At 40.6% G+C, this 18,064-nt stretch overlaps 2 protein-coding genes across 2 annotated transcripts in view; one reads left to right on the top strand and one right to left on the bottom strand.

Annotated features, from left to right (window-relative positions):
• Positions 1–4,639, bottom strand: part of LOC149727119 (uncharacterized) — a 44,524-nt gene extending 39,885 nt beyond the window's left edge. The window contains exons 1-5 of the mRNA XM_089890375.1: positions 2,503–4,639; positions 1,902–2,068; positions 1,220–1,465; positions 892–1,035; positions 343–511 (exon numbers count right to left, since the gene is read on the bottom strand). Of these exons, the coding sequence (XP_089746501.1) occupies positions 343–511; positions 892–1,035; positions 1,220–1,465; positions 1,902–2,068; positions 2,503–2,587 (811 nt within the window). The 5' untranslated portion in view covers positions 2,588–4,639. The remainder of the gene's footprint in view (positions 1–342; positions 512–891; positions 1,036–1,219; positions 1,466–1,901; positions 2,069–2,502) is intronic.
• A 3,912-nt stretch (positions 4,640–8,551) lies between these two features.
• The window catches only part of LOC149727116 (uncharacterized), a 52,034-nt gene continuing 42,521 nt past the window's right edge, over positions 8,552–18,064 (top strand). Inside the window, exon 1 of the mRNA XM_089889777.1 lies at positions 8,552–8,780. The gene's annotated coding sequence lies outside the window, so the exon portion shown is untranslated. The remainder of the gene's footprint in view (positions 8,781–18,064) is intronic.

The raw sequence follows: 18,064 nt of genomic DNA, 5'->3' as shown, positions 1-18,064 counted from the left end.
TCTCTGCATGGTGGAGCAATGAAAGTTGTTTTAATAGGTTGTTTTGTTTCATACACCTAATGCGCGCTTATGACGCTTTTATATGCATGGCTAAAAATTTAAACAAATCAGAATAAACCACTTTGTTAAAGCTAATATGTTTTAGGACTGGTAGTTTTTTTTAAAAAACAGTAGGTTTCAATGGTATTAGGATGCCAGGACATCCAGGATTTGGCTTAGAGTTGGCCAATTAGCCTTTCTGGCTGATATACCAACGGCAACATGCAATAATTTTCATGACATGGCTGTCTTCGTTAACACATATAGAGACTGAATTTTGTTTAATGCAAATATAATACCTACCTTTACATAGTGGTTGTGGACCACTCCACCTTCCAGTAGATAAGCATGTCAATGTCTTAAAGCCAACTATGGTAAAGTTTGTATCACACATGAATGTACATGAGTCACCAAGTGAACTGTGGTTGGACATTAAACAACTGACAGGACTGACACTTCCATGGTTGATTGTCTGAATTAATAAATGAGTGAATGTAACTTGCTCTATCCTTGCCGGAAAATGACAGGCAGTATAACACGAGTGTTCTGTTTCATACACCTTGTGCCAGCGCATGAGTTACCACGTATGTAACTCGTGGGTGTTTTTTTTTCTGTATGGCTGACAAATTGAACAACTCATTAGTGACCGCTGGGTTGGAACAATCAAATGACTCACTTAAGGGCATACTATTGTGCACCCACAATGTTCTGCAAGACTCTGCAAAGAAAAAATTACAATATCTGACCACAGACAAAGGTAAACCTTGGTCCTTTGTCACAAAAACAAAATGCTAATAAGATCCAATATATATATTATATTTGCTTTTACATAGCAGTGTTTAAACCACTTACCGATATTTTAGCACAGAACTTTGGTTGGGACATTTCTAAAGGTTGTTTTACACCTGGCAACTGAGTATTGAGTAGATTGAAAGTATCTCCCTCGCTGAGGTACGTCTCAAATGCTTCAAATGATCTTGCTTTCATCAGAGGTTTCTGAGTAACAAAATAAAACTTAAAACATTTAGGTAAAAACAGTCTACTTCAGTTCTGAATTGTAATAGTTAGATTGTGTATAGGAACTTAACAGCAAGATAAAATCTGGTTTTCATTGAAAACTAGTTGCTAAAACATACGCTGTGATCCCACGTTCATTATACCTTTGCTACTTAGTACTTACTGTGTCTATTTCAAGGGACTCAGGATCCAGCTCAAATCGTTCATCATTACTGAGAATAGATAGAAGTTCATCTTTCAGTAAATTCTCCACTTCAGGCCCGTGGATATCATCCTGTATTTCTAGCTTGAAATCGACGTGTATTCCTCGATTTTTAGCTCCCACCAACTGCGCAAATTTATCCTCGGAAAAACGGATGATATTCACAGAAGACAGAGGCCGGGAGAGACGAGACATGCTCTCAAATAACTGAAAGTTGCAATGGTTTAGGGCAGTGGTTATTTTTACATGAATGATGACACAACAAAATTAGCAGACGACAATTGTTATTCTTTTTTAACATATTGTACAAATCAATCATAGTTTATTAGGGTTTGGCAAAAATACAGTGATTTTTTTCTATTTTAAAGAGTTAAAATTAAAGAAAAAAAAATCCTGAACTGTTTGCAGTACAGATGAGCCTAATTTGTAAGTTTATGTAAAATACATAAATGCGAAGAACAAAATGAAAAATAATATATATATATATTTAACACTTATTTAAATTTTTTTTTAAAAACTGCAGCTTTATAACAGTGTTAATCACTTTACATTGATTCCATAAATCGAAAATATTTCAATTTTAATCTAAAAATTAAAAATGACAATGCAAAAGGAATTAGTTTTTCATTTAGATTTTCCTTACATGAGATTGCAGAAATGATCTTGCTCCAATAGAATGAGTTGAACTTCCATTACTTAAACTTGAAGTCCATTGTAAAGATTTCCCTTCAACTCTGTTCATTCTTATTGTACCGTAGTAACTTGTGGATTTACCAGTTACTGTCTCTTCTCGCAGATGAACGAGAATTCCTGAAGGGTAAATGAATGAATGTAACTTTTTTTATTCTTGCGTACATGGGAAAACGACAATCATCAGAAATGGATTTTCTGTTTCACACACCTCGTGCCAGCTTACAAAATACCACGTATGAAACTTTGTGGGCCATTTTTTGGGGTATTTAGTGACCACTGGGCTGAAGAAAAAGTAAAATAAAACTTTTTAACTTTGCAAAAAGTTGCAAGTTGATGAACTTAAACAAGTATTTATGCTTTTTCTTGGTTTTGTTTTCATACATGTTAGCAGAGTAAAAAAATGTTTTAATGTGCACATTACTATTAAAAATACTGGTCATATGGTGTTTTCGACATTATGTAACAGCACAAAAATAATTTCAAACATGCATACTGTTTTTTTGGCAAAACTTGTAAACAATAAAAAATGTTTTTTTTAGTAAAAAACATACCAAACACTATTCCAGCAGATGCAGCAACCACAGCAGTAATCAATGCTGCGAAGAGAACCCATTTTTGTTGTTGGGAAAGAGCCATCTTCAGGAAGTACAAGAAACTCCGACGTGTTAACTAAACTGCTGCATATTCAGCAACGTTAGCATCATAATTAAACTTTAAATTCCTATATTGCGTTAGTTTTCTGCGAAAATAAGTGTCATTTTTGTGTAAAATGAACTATTTTTACAGTTATTATAAAAAGCAGCTAAATAGTCATTTGCCTCCTTATTTAAAAATGCAATAGCCGTTGCAGAAGGAATTGCTTCGTAGGTAAATTTCCCTAAAGTTAAAAATACTGAGGTGAATGGGGAACCTTTGTTTGGAGTGACATAATAAAACGTATATTGGGCGTTTTGGTTGGCAAATCAGTCGCATTATCATAAACTGCCCGTTTTTCTAAATACCGTACTTGACCAATTACTGCTGTATGACTTTACAAATATACATGGCCAAGAACAAGGACAACTGTTCGACGAAAATGAATGTAAATAGAATGGCCATTACGTGCCCAATAAATATACAACAGCAGTGATGCAGTCTGGTATGTTTTGACATATCGTTTTAATTGGATTTATATATTCTTTAATCTTATCACCCTCGTCACACTATCACCTAATGCGCATGATCACCCGTACCGTTGGGTGGCTTGTAGATCCAAGTTACCAAACCCCGCTGTATTGTATTGCTCGTATGGTGGCCGTCAGCTTGACATTGACGTTTTAGGGTTGCGGAAATCGAGCCATTATTGGACAGCCGGCCAGCGATTTATATAATGGTTACTGTATGACCCTTGGTCCCTATGGAGCCAATGATCCTATAATGACTTCCGAATCGCGTACCGGTCTGAATGATTTCAATAAAAAAGGGCGAACGCCACCTGAAGTGAACCGTGGCGTTGTCTTCAAAATCATAACAAGCAAAACCCGACTGTCACACTTACACAATTCGAAATCCGTTTAAGGGTTTGCCGCAGAATAACTTTGTCGTAAATCAGGCTCGAAAGACAGCGACCGGGTATCCAATTTCCTTTCAATGCTGCAGGATCCTTACAATTTGTTTTGCGCTGACAATATAAAAATCGGTGTTGAAATTAACGTGTCAGCGTCTGACGCCTAGGCTGTGGGTGTTATGATTTCATCACCGTTATTAGCGCAGCAAAATACATACCTGGGATCGTGAGTGGGTGGTCGCCCGTACCACCCGCGATTCTACGCTGATTTCGGTATTAGGAACCCTTAAATTTCTACCCGTTTCAAAAGAGACGAGTTCCTACGGAATTCCGCAATAAAAGGGCCGTTTGTAGTAATTGGCCTTTGCGAGCCAGAAATGTTATAATTGGATCATAATAAGGAATGAAAAACAAATGAAGTCAACCCACACCACCGGGATATGAATCACCATGGCAGACTTTGCGGCTACGAGACATTTAACACAGTTTATAAATGTATATTATCGATGGATTTCTCACTACTTAGCTTTTCATGTGTTTTGCCCAAATCAAAAACTAAAGGAAATGTCATGTAATATCGCGTTGGTCGAATCTCGAGTTTCTACCTAGTGCTAAATTGTCAACAATTTAACCTTAGTAGTATAGTTCCTTGTCGTAAATCTTTGTTGAAGTTCTAATTTCCTTGTCCGGGTGAACTGCTAACGGCCGCCCGGCGCGTTGATCACCTTTGTACGTGACCTTTGCTATGGGTGGTTACAAGGGGACTTCACACCAGCTGGCCACGAGGGCCCAGGGTCGGGGGTTGAGCTTTGGGGCGTGGGACTGTTTCCCTGTTTTTGTTTTAAGCCACTCCTAATCCCAAGTCCAGCAGTATTCTGTCTGTACTGGCTGGCTCGTGGCGGCCGCAGTTAGGTGGCGAAGGGTCCGCGATCTCTTAGCCGGGCATGTTTACACCCAACACCGTAGTTCACTTCTAAGGTTTCGTACCAAGCTGTGGTCAGCATAGTTTGAAGGCAGGCTTAAAAAACAGTTGACATCCAAACCTGTTAATTACCGCGCAGGCGTCCACTAGTCTGTGTTGTCTTGGGGACCAAGTTCTCGTACACTCGAGACGAAGATAGACTCGTCTGCCAGTACTCTGACAAGGTACCCACTGCGAGAGTTTTTTTGGCGACATAGTATCGGTACTTGTTTAACCTGACTGTTCAGTTCACGTAATTACTCGATAACCGAGTGGAGCGTAGGCAATCTACCGTTGAAAACGGAAGCTATGATTATAAAACCCGACGCCGCTAAGTCGCGGGCTTTAAAATGAACAAAAAATATCCAAAGTCGCCATGGTGAACAGTAGCTACTTCCAGTCGCTGAACATATTCTAGTAACCGTGACCAGGTGGCGATGGACGCCGTCCCGGCTCTGTCAGTCATTCGCCGATCAAAGACGACTCAATCCCGGGCGGAACAGGATCACTGCCCCGATGTCAAGTGGCGGGTGACACACAATTTCGGTAGAGTACGACACCAACGATATGTTGAACTACACACATACATTACAAAGCAGTATCTATGGACATATAGGGTCTTGTTACGCGCATCCTACGTCAGAGTTTAAGTGCGTATCAAAAATATAGGTCTGTCAGTTAATTACATATCGTTGTACAAGTCAAGAGGTCTGTATCAAATTACCAACGTAAATATAACGTTTGTGGTAACTGACGAACCAGCCAGCACGCTGTAGTCACGGTGAAGATTCTATTTTTATCCTGCACGAGACATTTAACAGAGTAGAATATAGAACACGCGCAGAAAGTACGGACTAAAATTAAACGTAGCGTTGTGTCCAATTAACAACCACTAACATATGGGCGTTGGTCCTTTGATCGTTGTCGTTTCCCACGTCTAAGTTTTGCGCTCGGCGGGGCCGTTATTTACCAGCAACAGCCCTAACATGTAAACGATACGAAAATGTTGCAGCGCGGTTTGGCGGCCGAGACATCTTCTAAGGCGGAGCGGCGCAACGTTAAACCATAGCGAACCCCACCGCCCAGTTAAAGGCGCCGGTACTAGATACATTTCTGACGTCATTAGACACTTTGACCTTAGCGGCAACCCTCTTTGAATATTCCCAACCGCTGGCGAGGATGTAATCTACTTAACATTTACAATATTTTCGTTCAACAGACCGCCAGCCTGTTTTCCCGCCATGCGGTCACCTTGCGTACATATGCGTGGCACCAGCAATTTACAGACCTCAGTCATAAACAAAAGCCTCGAAATCCTTAAATTCAAGGTCAAATGTTGAAGCTCTAATACAATGGCTTCAAAATTGGCAGAGTGTTCGCCGTGGCATTCTCGCAGGTAATTCGTGCCCAGTTTCCAGCACGACCTAAAAGGATTGTCATTTAGAATAACAGTGTTTGCTAAAACCATTCAGCAGCGTCCAAGTCGCGTGCTTTTTGAGAGGCTGGCTTTCAAACAAACTTGGATTCGTCCCCACTTTGTTTTGAAGTATGTGGTCAGAGGCGCCGCTTACAGTTACTATTCTGTGACTGCAAGATCGGCCACAGTAGCTGCAAATAATCCGAATTTAAAGGTAAATTTACAGTACACCCTAAAAAGCGGTCCGTTTCCTCACGTACACGCTAAAGAAAACCCAGTTCACCCCTAAAGGCAGTTGCTCTTCGTATTTTAACTCGATTTTTATTGACGTGGCTCGTGCAGCTGCTTTGCATGGATGCAACTTAAATCTAATATTCGGATGGAAATGAAAAGGGTAAAATCATGTTGCCCCCCTTGTAGTATGTTTTATATGAATGCTCACTCTAAATTATCACGTCAGCGGCTTATTACCCTTGTTTGTTTTTATTTGATATAAAAACCACGCCTTTCACCAAATGAACGGCTCCACTGTTTACAAAAAGGTATCCGCTAATAAAGCGAATGTAATTACGAACATATATCCATTCACCCAATACATCGTATACAACGGTAGTTCCGCACAAGCATTATAACAGGTGTTGATTACCAAGCTGCAGAAGGTCAATTAAAGTACAGGTGTGCCCTTGAACCTGGGATGCCTAGCCCCACGGTTCCCATTACCTGACTGTCAGGGCCGCCGTGATGAAATGGCGTGACCTTTTTTGTTCGGTACCACCCCAAGCCAGCGTCGGAACGCGTTTTTTCGCCTCGACGAGGACCGATTCTAACTTGAGCTTGTTTTGGCGGCGATAACGTTACGTTGACAAGGTGAAAATTTGTAATCTCATTGTGCGAGGGTGGGAATTAATTATTTCAATTACTTGGACACCTGTCTGTGCTTATGTTGGCCGACGGAAGTGGACAACAAGCGAAAAATTTTAATTTGGACTTTTTTATCTTTTCTTTAACATTCGCAAACTTCCTCAAGAGGGCGGTGCTTAGCTACAAAAAATGGCGGCCTATAATTTTTCCAACTGCACAATGAATACATTGTGCTTGGTCTGTGACGTAAGGATGTCTATTGTCTCTAATTCCTTCGTTTCCGCGGGTAGGGGTTCGCTTACTTAGAATTAACACTATCCTGTATCGACCCCCTTTGGAAAGAGTATTTTCCCACGTGGGGTCGGTGACCCGGTGGGTGAGAACTCCCGGTGGTAATTGCCCGTTTAACCCAGTTGCATAGGGCGTCGGCGTCGACAGACTGTCGACAAAGCTAGAACAAGAGTTAGGGGTATCAAAGGTCTCGATTCAGAGCCGCGACTCTCGTTTGGGCCTGGGCAAATACAAGCAAACTGGGCCGACGTTCGAGTTATTGCTGCCACGTCGAAAATTCAAGTAGCCGCGACGGTACCCCGCGTTTCTGATCACCTCGACAAGCGAAATGAATACGGTGGCAAATAAACGCAAGTGAATCAAGTTTCCAAATTCCAGTTTTGAGTTAAAAACTACACAAGTGCAAACACGTCAACTTTAGCTTAGTAAAAACCCCATGTGCTGGTATCGAAAATGCAGACTTTATATGTTGCTACTTTTTATGGTTGTTCTTCGGTTGAGTAAAACGAGGCTTTTTTAATAATATAGCGTTTTGTGTTGGCTGTTTGACATAATATTTTTAAAATTTTATCTTTGAACCCTACCCTCAGAACCTCTATAGACCGTTTTTAATTTAAAACACGATCAGGGTACTTAGATAATATGTGGTAAAATTGTCCCATCTTATTCCACAGTACTATAAAATTTGTAAACCCGAGCGGTATAAAAGATAACAGTTATATTTTAGAACCTAGAACTCGTGTTCCCACGCATTCCAATACGTGGAATTCCAAACCCAACCCACACAGTTAAAACACAGACCGACCTTATAATATGAGAGCATGGACTCGTCTTCACATTTATCTACCATCTATAACCAATACAGATATCCGTTCCGTCTTTGTACGATGGCGCCCATGGAACAAGAAAATCCAGGCAGGCGGCGTCGACACCAAACGTCGCCGCTTTTGACGTAAAAAAACAAACCGGTTTCTAGCGAATTGGATTCCGAGGTCGCTTTAACAAGTCAAGGATACAAAGCGTTGGAGATTTTATCATTATAGATTACTCGGGAATTTTCTATTTAAAGCCAGGACACTTAAAAGCGCTGTCATTTTCTGGCTTTATAATTGAGAATGCTCTTCTGGTTAAACAATACACGCCTGGTATAAAAACAGCAGAATATTTCTTCTAAAACATTTAATTTCAGTTTAACTTTTTGAACTTTTTTTATGACGCCTTCATTTTCCAAAACCTATGCACAAAACGTGTGTTTAAATGCATTTTAAATTTTAAGACAGTAAACCAATAATAACTGGTGTACTAAGCTTATATAATCATAAGATGTAGTTTATAAACAAGTGCAATTATGATAGAAACACAGAAAAAACGCTGATTACGACTTGTTGCTGTTCATGCAGCAAGGCACGAAAAGCGGGACATGTGTTGCAATCAGCAATTTGAGCGAGATTAGATTTAAAGGAGCGACGCAACAAGAGTTTGTGTTTTACACTCAGTAAGATTCATCTGCTAAGTTCGAAACATGTGTTTGGCGCTGCTCCAAATATAGTTTGTTTTACTTGAGTGTTTTATCAGTAAGGGGAACTAGAATCATGTTTTGTGGCCAGCCCTATATTTAACAAGTCGTAAGCGAAACTTTGTACTTCGCCACCATAAGAAAGTGTGCAGACTGCAGCTTTGAAACTTAGCTTCATTTGCCCTAAAGTGATTTTCTCCTTTTGTGGCAAGCATGACGTAAACTACAGCCAAAATGGTGAGTGGGATTCTCGTTAAAGTTATACATCGTTCCTATTAGACAGAGTTCCTATTTTCTTTTTTCGCTGTTTTATCATACTTCGTCGTTGTCATATTTGACCAATACGTCGTACAGACTTTATTGTCCAAAATATTTTTTTTGTATTATGGTAACTACGGTTCCGTATCGCGGTAATCATGGAAACGGCGATAAATTGAAAATGACGTAATTTGTACCGAAACAGCGGCCAGCTTTGTGTCGGGTGAGTGTAATAAAATGCAGTATATTTGTTCACGGCGTCTCGGACACTCGAAAGTGTGTAACCTTGTGGCGCTGCTACAGCGGAGAAGTTTATCTTATGTGTTTGCGCTAGAGTTTGGACAACGTTCTCTTACTCCAGATTGTAACTCAATCTAATAAACCGTTTTGAACGATTGTGATGTAATAATAAGCGCTCGGTATATTCGGCGTCTCCGTGTCCACATGATGAGCTTAACTGACAGCTCGAATACCAGTGGTGACCAAACGATTTTGAGAAACTAAGAAAATCGTGTTGTCAATCAGAAATACATGTCTCGTCAGCTAAGCCCTTTATTGCTTCTCGCATATTAAGGATAAAGCAGAATCTGGGACTCTGCCAGAGATAATATTTTGTTCTGTGATTATTTTACATGATTTTGCCGGTGCTTTTTATATACGTAAATAATCGTTTATCGTATTATTTCTTGGATAGCATCGTTTATATTAAAACTTATTCAAAACAATCCGGTTCTGCAATCATCGCTTAGGTTCTAGAAAAACAAGCAACTATATATTCGATACTTAATAAAGTTTACCCCATGCTTAAAAGGCTTTAAAATTTTTGCAGTGTATGTAAAAATCATCAATTTTGCGGAATAAAAATTTCTGGCACCACTGAATCAAGGTGATATCTAACATTTAAGATCGGGCACGTTTCTCGTGTTTGCCGACTTGCCGAAGCGACTGTGAGAATCGCAATTCGCGTCAACTCAAATTTAATTTCGCGAATCGTGCAGACGGGCTCAGGACACGTTGCGACACTAACGCCTACGCAGACTAGGATTATTTTAACTAAAATCGGATCCCGTGCGAACGATATTAATGTTTATGGACCCTTATAGTGATTAAACGTCGGGTTTTGTAATATAAACGTGTCCCAAAAGCCAATTTCGATGCACCCTTGACTCGCTGGACAAGAAATTGAAGTTACGACAGTCAACTGATCGAAAAGTTACGGCCGCTTGTTTGTAAAGTGATTTCAAAACAAAATTTTTCATTGTCGGAGATAAGCCGGTAATGAATCCACACGCATCTATGAAACAATGACGCCTTTCAGTTTTTTTCACGGCGAAACGACCGCGTCGGCTGGCCACCCTTAGTGTATATTTTATCGATTTAAATTTTCTTGTCGGTATGCATTTTGTATTTGAAGATGGATTAGTCTGTGTTTGCATCGGAAACGGGTCAAAAATCTAAGCAGTCAGGCCGGCGTGTGGCATTTAAAGCGGCACGTGCGTAAATACGGTTCGGGACACGGCCAAAATTTGACTGTTCTTAGCGTGAAATGTAATCGCTTTTTAAAGTGCTAAGATGCGACAATGTAAATGGGCTGTTACCAGATACAAATAGTGATTATTCCTCCAAAGCAACGCCCATTAATCAAATTAACTAAAATGCCATTCGCGATCCAAAGTGTTGTAGCTGGAAATGTCCCTTTTCTGCTGGTCATCACTACCCGCGTAAATCAACCCGTAAGTGTTATTGTACTTTGAAGAACTCAAAGTATGGCGTATAGATCATTAAGTCATTTTTAACCGGGCGCCGCTCTGGGCGTTTCGAAACCACAGTCATTCCCTTTGGGCAACCGCATCGTAAATCGCGGGGTCTTGCGCGCCAAACTGGGTGTCAGCAATACTGAGATTTACTTTGAAGAGGCGAAACCCGCACCACACTTTGACGTTCATTATTTTAGTGTGATGCATGCCCGGAACCACTGCGTTCGACTAATTGGCGGCGGAACCAGACAGTTAAACGATAAAAAAACATGTATTTTGTTGTGTGTACGTATGTACAGTGATTTTAAAACGATCGTAGACATGTAAACCCGAATAAGGCTTTAAATGCGTGGGACTTATTACAGTAAATGCTTGTTTTGCCACGTTAAGTTATTCTATTTAAAATAAGAGGCATTTTATGACGTCTAAAGACGCCACATAGTCGTAGGGCACAACAGGGACCACCGTCATTTTGTATACGGCATATACACTAGTACTTTACAACAAACATGAAATAATGCGATCTTTTTTGGTTTTGTATTTCCAAAGCATAATTCACCCTTTATCTTTCCGTGTGTGCCAGTTAGTGATTTGTTATTGTTTAGTTTTCTAATTATTGAGTTGAAAATGCCATGCGAGGCACGTAAACTGTTTTGCCTAACAACAACGATTTTTTGCCTAAAGTCAATTATTTGTTTTAAATAACAAGATAATCGTTTCTTTATTAAAGTTTAAGTACATGGAATTTGTTAACTGAAAACATTCACGTAAAACACTGTATAAACGTGAAAATATTTATTACAAATATTAATATGCCATTAGAAATCATCATTTGTAATGTTTCTATTTATTTACGTGCCTAAGCGCATATGTTTATACTTTAACCTAAAATGCCGCGTTTATAGAATTCAAATCCGGTTAATACATCTATAGATACCAACGGCAGTTACACTTTTACGTTTATTTGGAGCATTTTTCTGTAATCTAAGAGCTAACCATTATGAGTAGTCTGCTGTTTTATAACATTGGACATTTCCTTTCACATTTATTCTTATGTTCCCGCGCCATGGAAATTGCCGTTTTAAATACCTTTGGGAGCATAAGGTCATGGGTGCTATTCGTGATCTGTTGTCTGTTGTAATTTTTATTGTGGTACTTTACCCATGCCACAGAATCGCAACACATTAACCACAAAATAGGTGACCTGTAAGGGCGAAAATACTGCGCGAGCCATGGTGGTCATATTTGCCGAAGGAACCCAGAAAAATATTAATTCACTTTATAGCTAGTTCCCAGCCTAAAGAAATTGCGCTGATGGTGATTTCAACTGTCCGAGCGCGCGATACGGCACGTCCTAGGACTTGACGATGCAACTTTCGGCTCCTGTAGCGTCGATAACAGCGCTATGATTGATTGCCCGTATTGACATACGCTATAGCTACGAAGTATATCATCGATTCGTCTCGGCTCTATTTCAAGAGAATTAATTAAACGCCGGACATAGCCTACCAGCAAACGCCAGGTGTTAGGTTACTAATGCTAACAGCTTTCCGGCTGGTCAGACGTTCGCCATTTACAGCCTGGTGGTGTCCTCACGGCAACCCTGTATTCTCAGCCCGGGCTCGAACACGTCATTGTACGGATACGGCTTTAACAGCGACGCAAACATGTAGATACATCTTCCCGAGAGTCTATCTTCCAATTACGGAATTTCCTCGCTTTTCATGTGAAGTTCAACTTCATTGGGTGGTCCTATGCCTCGCAAGGTTGTAAGTTCATAACCGTACCGTCGTCTATCATCGGCCGCTGTCAGCGCGGGCTTCGCAGCACCGAAGTATAAATCTCATTAAGCGAGACCCGACGAAACCAGCGCCCTGACGCATAGTTACATGATTGATTTCGACCCCAAGAGCACGACATGGCCGGATTAGGAAAGTGCTAGTTTTCTAACGGAGGGATTAAAAACTCGCGAAGTGCTGTTTACACTAAGCAGTAGCCTATCCCCAGCTGACCGATAATATATGGACCCCGCGAACGTTGAACTATATTTTAACAATTACTTTGAAAATCTCTCAACAATTTATAACAAATGTGCGGAATGTAGAACATAGTTATATCATACGCAACGATGCTATGCATATGTGTAGCCTACATAAAATCTGTAAGAAATCAGAACAAAAAAGTCTACGAAATGCTTGAAGGAACATAAAATATAACGGTTAAGAAATCATATTTTACTTTTTGTGCTGCGACGAGTTGTCTTGTTATTTGCGCATTTCTCTAAAATTCCCGGTCGAATTTATTCGAATCAATTAATCGACCGTAATTGAAGTTGAAGTCTTAAATGACACTTGTACATTCTGACAGCCGGTCGACAGTCGCATTTCGAGGCGGACACGACAAACCCATTAGCGGCGAATCGGCCGTGGAAGTTATACTGTCGAAAAGACCGCCTTGGCCGCAAAGCGAGCCGCCAAAATCATCAAGGGCATTTGTATTGCATTACAGTATTGACACCGCCTCGTCAGGGAATTAGAACATTAAAATGTCATTATTTCGCGAATCTCCTGCGATCCCAAACCGGTACGCTGCGGTGGCCTTTCCCAAAGAAAAAACACGACGATTATCGCCATCAAAGTCAGCTTTCGAAGCGAGAAATTTCTCGTCGCTGTTTCAAACGATGTTATATTCACTTTAAGGCGACACCGTCCCGCCCCCTCTTACACTAAGACACTTGAATGCAATGAAAGTAAACTCGTCTTTAAAGTGGGTCGCCTGGAATATATATCCCAGCATTGCATAATTTCCGAGAAAAATAGTTTTATACCTCCAAAACAGAGGTTACTTTTCGTTGGTATAGTATTTTATTGATTAAATCTACCATTTACATATAGACGTATAGCATATACAGCATAAAACGCTAGCCACACCTCTTTTATACGTGTGAGTGTATTTACAGGTATTTTGCCACTGAATTTAAAGTGTGTAATCAAGACGTAACCCTTATACGTCACCAGGTCGTCGAGAGTGCTTTACGTCTCCAATCCTTGTTTACCAACTGCCCGGCACTGGCACTTAAAAAACATCAGATTTTCGAAAGATTTTTCAGATTATAGGTATTACACGAAGAATGGAGGCTCGTATTTTACTGTAAAGTGAGACCATATACATACACGCAGCTCTTAAAAGGAGCGTGTACAGTCGAGAGGGAATAATGTAACTGTACAGTTCGTTATTATGTTAACTGAAAGTAGAACAATTAATTTACAAGTCAAATTCTATACTACGCTTCAAGTCTCAATTAGCCCATTAAAGTCAATCTGTTCTTGAAGCCACAACACGAAATTGAAGCTTCGGAAACACACATAAGACACGCCTTTTTACAATACATCACGTATGCCTGGCGCAACACCAATAGATAATGGTATCGTATTTGTACCACCCTTTAAAAGATATGTTTTATGAACACGAATAATATGTACACTGCCAACTTCAAACGCTATAGGCCCTTGTACTATAATGTAAGACAATACATTGTACATGATATACCATGTAAAGTATAGCCTTCGCGACGAAATATACAAAACTTTTCCAGGAATACAGTGTGGCGATTACTACACTGTCATAGCAGGCTAAAATGTGGAGTTATTGGTTTAATAACTAGGCAGTTATACGTATGTATGCTGAGATATTGTTGCTTTTGAGGGTCCTTATTTATAGCATATATAAGGATAGGCAGCAATGACGTTTTCTTCAATATAAAAATACGTTGTTATTTAAATTTGAAAGTATGTGCCGGGACGTAGTACACCATTGTCTACACGGCTCTACAGCTACATGAGATACTGACTATATAATCTGTATCAATGGCAATTTCGTGGGAATTTTGATGTTGGCGTTTTGAATGAAAGCCATTTCCGCAGAGCGCTTATTTCCGTTGACGCACACGTAAGGTTTACGTGACAGACTGTGCCAGCAATTATTTACATTCGGTTCGACATAACTGCGCAATCTTCGTTCCTCAGAAGTTAAACGTGCGTGTCTAATTATAAAATTGGTGAACAGTAGCGGTTCGCTTTCGACTTAAGCCGTTTACTTTTTGGCTTAGGGAAGTTGAGCGAAGGAATTAGCTCAAAATGAAAGCGATCGATCTGGCCACGGTTGGTTTTGAAAACAGGTTCCATAAACTGCCTGTGTACGTCCGAACTTGAAAGGAGCCGTGGCTTCATTGGAGTTTTTTAGTAATCCCCGTGTTTTGGACCGAATAGAAACTCTCCACATATGTGGGTACGGCCTCTGGGTACCTGGGGAGATTACTGTTGTCGCTGTAGGGTCGCCCGTGTGTCTGGGGCAGCATTTTACCTTAATGGGTTGGTGTAAGCGGGTAGGGTCGCCTTACAATCAAGGCTAAAGATCGACTGACCAGGTCAATGGTGTCGTAAGGTGCTAAGACCTTAGTGCGACGTGGTAACAGTTTAAACACCGGTACGGTTTGTTTGGTTTTGTTATTTAACGCGTTCGGTTACCTTTCATGTCAGCTAAGGTCCATTTGAAATACGGCGAATGAAAAGACCGTAGCAGTTTCCGTCTGTAACAGAATACAAAGTGGCGATTGTAGGGTTAGAGTGTTTCTGCGCTCTTGCATTTCTACTATTTTTATTGTTAAAGCGGAATTTCTTATATAGTGGGTAAAGATGTCGATATTCATTTTTTTATTTGACTCTAAAAAATTCTTACTCTTACATAAAAAAAGTCAATTTGTCGTAAAAAAATGTTTTAAAATTCATTTTTTCCGGCCAAAAATATTTTAAAACTAAAAACAAATGAATTTACATTTTACCTTTTTTAACGGAAAAATTCCAAGAATTTAAAATTTGTTTTTACAATTTTTTTTGCGGTGGCAATAAATGGTCAGATTTTACTACCGGATTTTGACGTATTTGATGGACGTTGCACCACGGGTCACACAGCGCATATAAAGGTGATGACGAACAGGCCGCGGACTGCGATTTATACCCCAATAAAACTGAACACCGCTGACAAAGAGGGTTTAAAAGCCTCCCGTATTTACTTAAAGGTATTATAGCCCTTCTGGTTGTATACGCTGTGGCGGGGAACTTCTGTTTTCTTTGGCCGAGCGTCGTTTCCCGTATCGCTATTGGCAGAAACTTAATTAAGGCGCACTGTAAAAATATCCCTCACATTATAGGAGCGTTTTGGGTGTCTTCATATTAACGGTGCGAAAATGTAATAATATTCTTTGAATAAATACCACAGACTATACCCGATCGCTCGGCCCTGTCATTTATTTGATTCAAAACCAAAGAGACCACGTCGTCACGCCCATGAGTATCCTTTTTGTGTAGCATAGCAAGTAGCGGTATAGTTATTACATCGAAAATACATTGAGTAAGTACATAAGACTCCCCTTTTTGAAGGTGTCAAAAAAACAAAAGAATACTTGGCGATTTTCTCACCTTCTAAAGCGAATTCTTCGGCGCTTAGTAATCCTACACCCCGGGATTTGGGCCTTCGTTTGCCGCGTGTTTATTGAGTTGCTTTGTTGGTTCGCGCAAGCTCTTGATCGTACAAAGTGGCCAGCGATGGTCACTGAATGCCTGAACAGTTAGTTCTGTAAACGAAACCTGGGAGGGGCAACTGAACGCTGCCGGGTAAGGAACCCGACACTTATGGGAACATAAGGGGGAATGCGGGGTTCGGTCGCGGGAACGTATCACGACCGTGCACTCTTCCCATGCGGTGTTGACACATATCAAAGGGCGCGTGGGCGAAGTTACAGTGCGGGTTGTGGAAGCGTTGTGAGGGTAAGCACATTATCGAATGTCTTGTTTGTCGAATACAGTAGGCTATACTTGCTAGCGATTTTATAAACTGCTATAAACTGTTGGTAATGATTGTATGGCATACATTTTTTTAACAGTTGTATTTGATCAGCATTAACTGAGCTGTTAAAGTTGCGTCTTATATTGTTTAGTAACTCTCTTCGAGGCTATCGCTGTCATTTAACGCTAATTTCCCGTTTTTGTTTTAATGGCCCATTTCACGGCTTTTCTACGTGTGTAACACGTCGTACGAATAAAGGAAAACTTTTCCCAATCGCGCTTCACGCAATCCATAGTCCTCTCCCGGAGTCCCGGCCTGTGAGAACAGAAGTAAAATATATTAGTCACGTTATGGACGGTTGATTGTGTGGGATGGGCGTAAAGGAGTCGTCATGTTTTAACAAACAATTACTCCGACTCAGGTAACCTACGGTCGCAAATTCCATTTGGTTGGTTATAGAAAACAAAGCTAACGAAAGCGGGAAAATCAGAGTCATCCAAGTGGGTAAAATACATTGTCGTTTTCTGTGGTCCGCCTTGGATACGCTACCCCCGGTATAATATTCGATAGCTCCGCGGTGGTTGCTTCTATTTGCGTCCGAGCTCAAATCAAAAGCAGTCATGCAATTCCAAGGGTATCCGATTGAGAAATCGGCGTCAGTGTGTTTCTGGGACCACCGGCGTGGATGGGAAACGTACACGAATGTTGGATAATGCTGGTATATATTAGCGGGGCAGGCCTTCTCGTCAACAAAGTATAGAGAATTCGTTTTTTATTTTTCCTATACATAAACCTTCCGTTTCCGAAAACAGTAAATTTTGTTTCTGATTAAAGCGCTTGCCAACAAACAAAGGAGAGTGTTTGTTTAGTAAATAGGGTTTGGGAATGGGCGTCAGCTTACCTGCTATCTCTTCCCACGGTGCTATATAGTGTACAGTGCGCATTTGGCTTTGACAAAATCAGTCTATTGTTTGTCTGGGCAAAATGAATGCTCGTTATCAGCAATTACCGGTTTTGATTGATTGCAGTTTGTCATTTGCCGGAATTAGCTTACGAGCATTTTTGCGCCTGCCCGTCGCCGAGTCGGACAATGGCGGGAATTTAGTCGTCGGTATTTTCAGCTGTTAATCTACTCCTGACTTGCAACCAAACTACTACAATGCATTGTCGTGTCCGGGGCTAAATCCGTGTGGGAACTGCCACACGTGCAACTTGAGTTCCGTTTCGCTCAGAGCAGCCAGAATCAGTTTCGTAAAAAAACGGTAAACAACTTTAACCTGAAATCCGATTTTTTCAAACGACGATTGACTGAATAGATTCTCAAAACGGATCGGGAAATGGTTTTAAAGTATATACAAGGCATTCGTAAATAATTAAGGCTTTAGTTTATTTTGTAATTGGTTTCAAGAACGGTTAGATTACTCGATCGTATCTTTCCCCCGATAAAGTTGCTTTAATAATGAACCTGAACGCAAGGTCAACCGCTCGGGAAGGTTCAAACGCTCAGATTGGATTTATGCAGGGATGGCTCGCGCTGGTCAGTTTACCGTTCCGCGGTCGCTGTTTTTCTTTTGCAAATTCCGAACGAAGGGTGTTCCTCATTATATTTTCCCCACGCATTTGACCCCTGACACAGGCGCTGCCTGCCGCACACGCGACTCC

This window comes from Ciona robusta, chromosome 12 (assembly GCF_009617815.1).
Source record: "Ciona robusta chromosome 12, ASM961781v2".
Lineage (NCBI taxonomy): Eukaryota > Metazoa > Chordata > Ascidiacea > Phlebobranchia > Cionidae > Ciona > Ciona robusta.
This window is presented reverse-complemented; position numbering and strand designations above follow the sequence as displayed.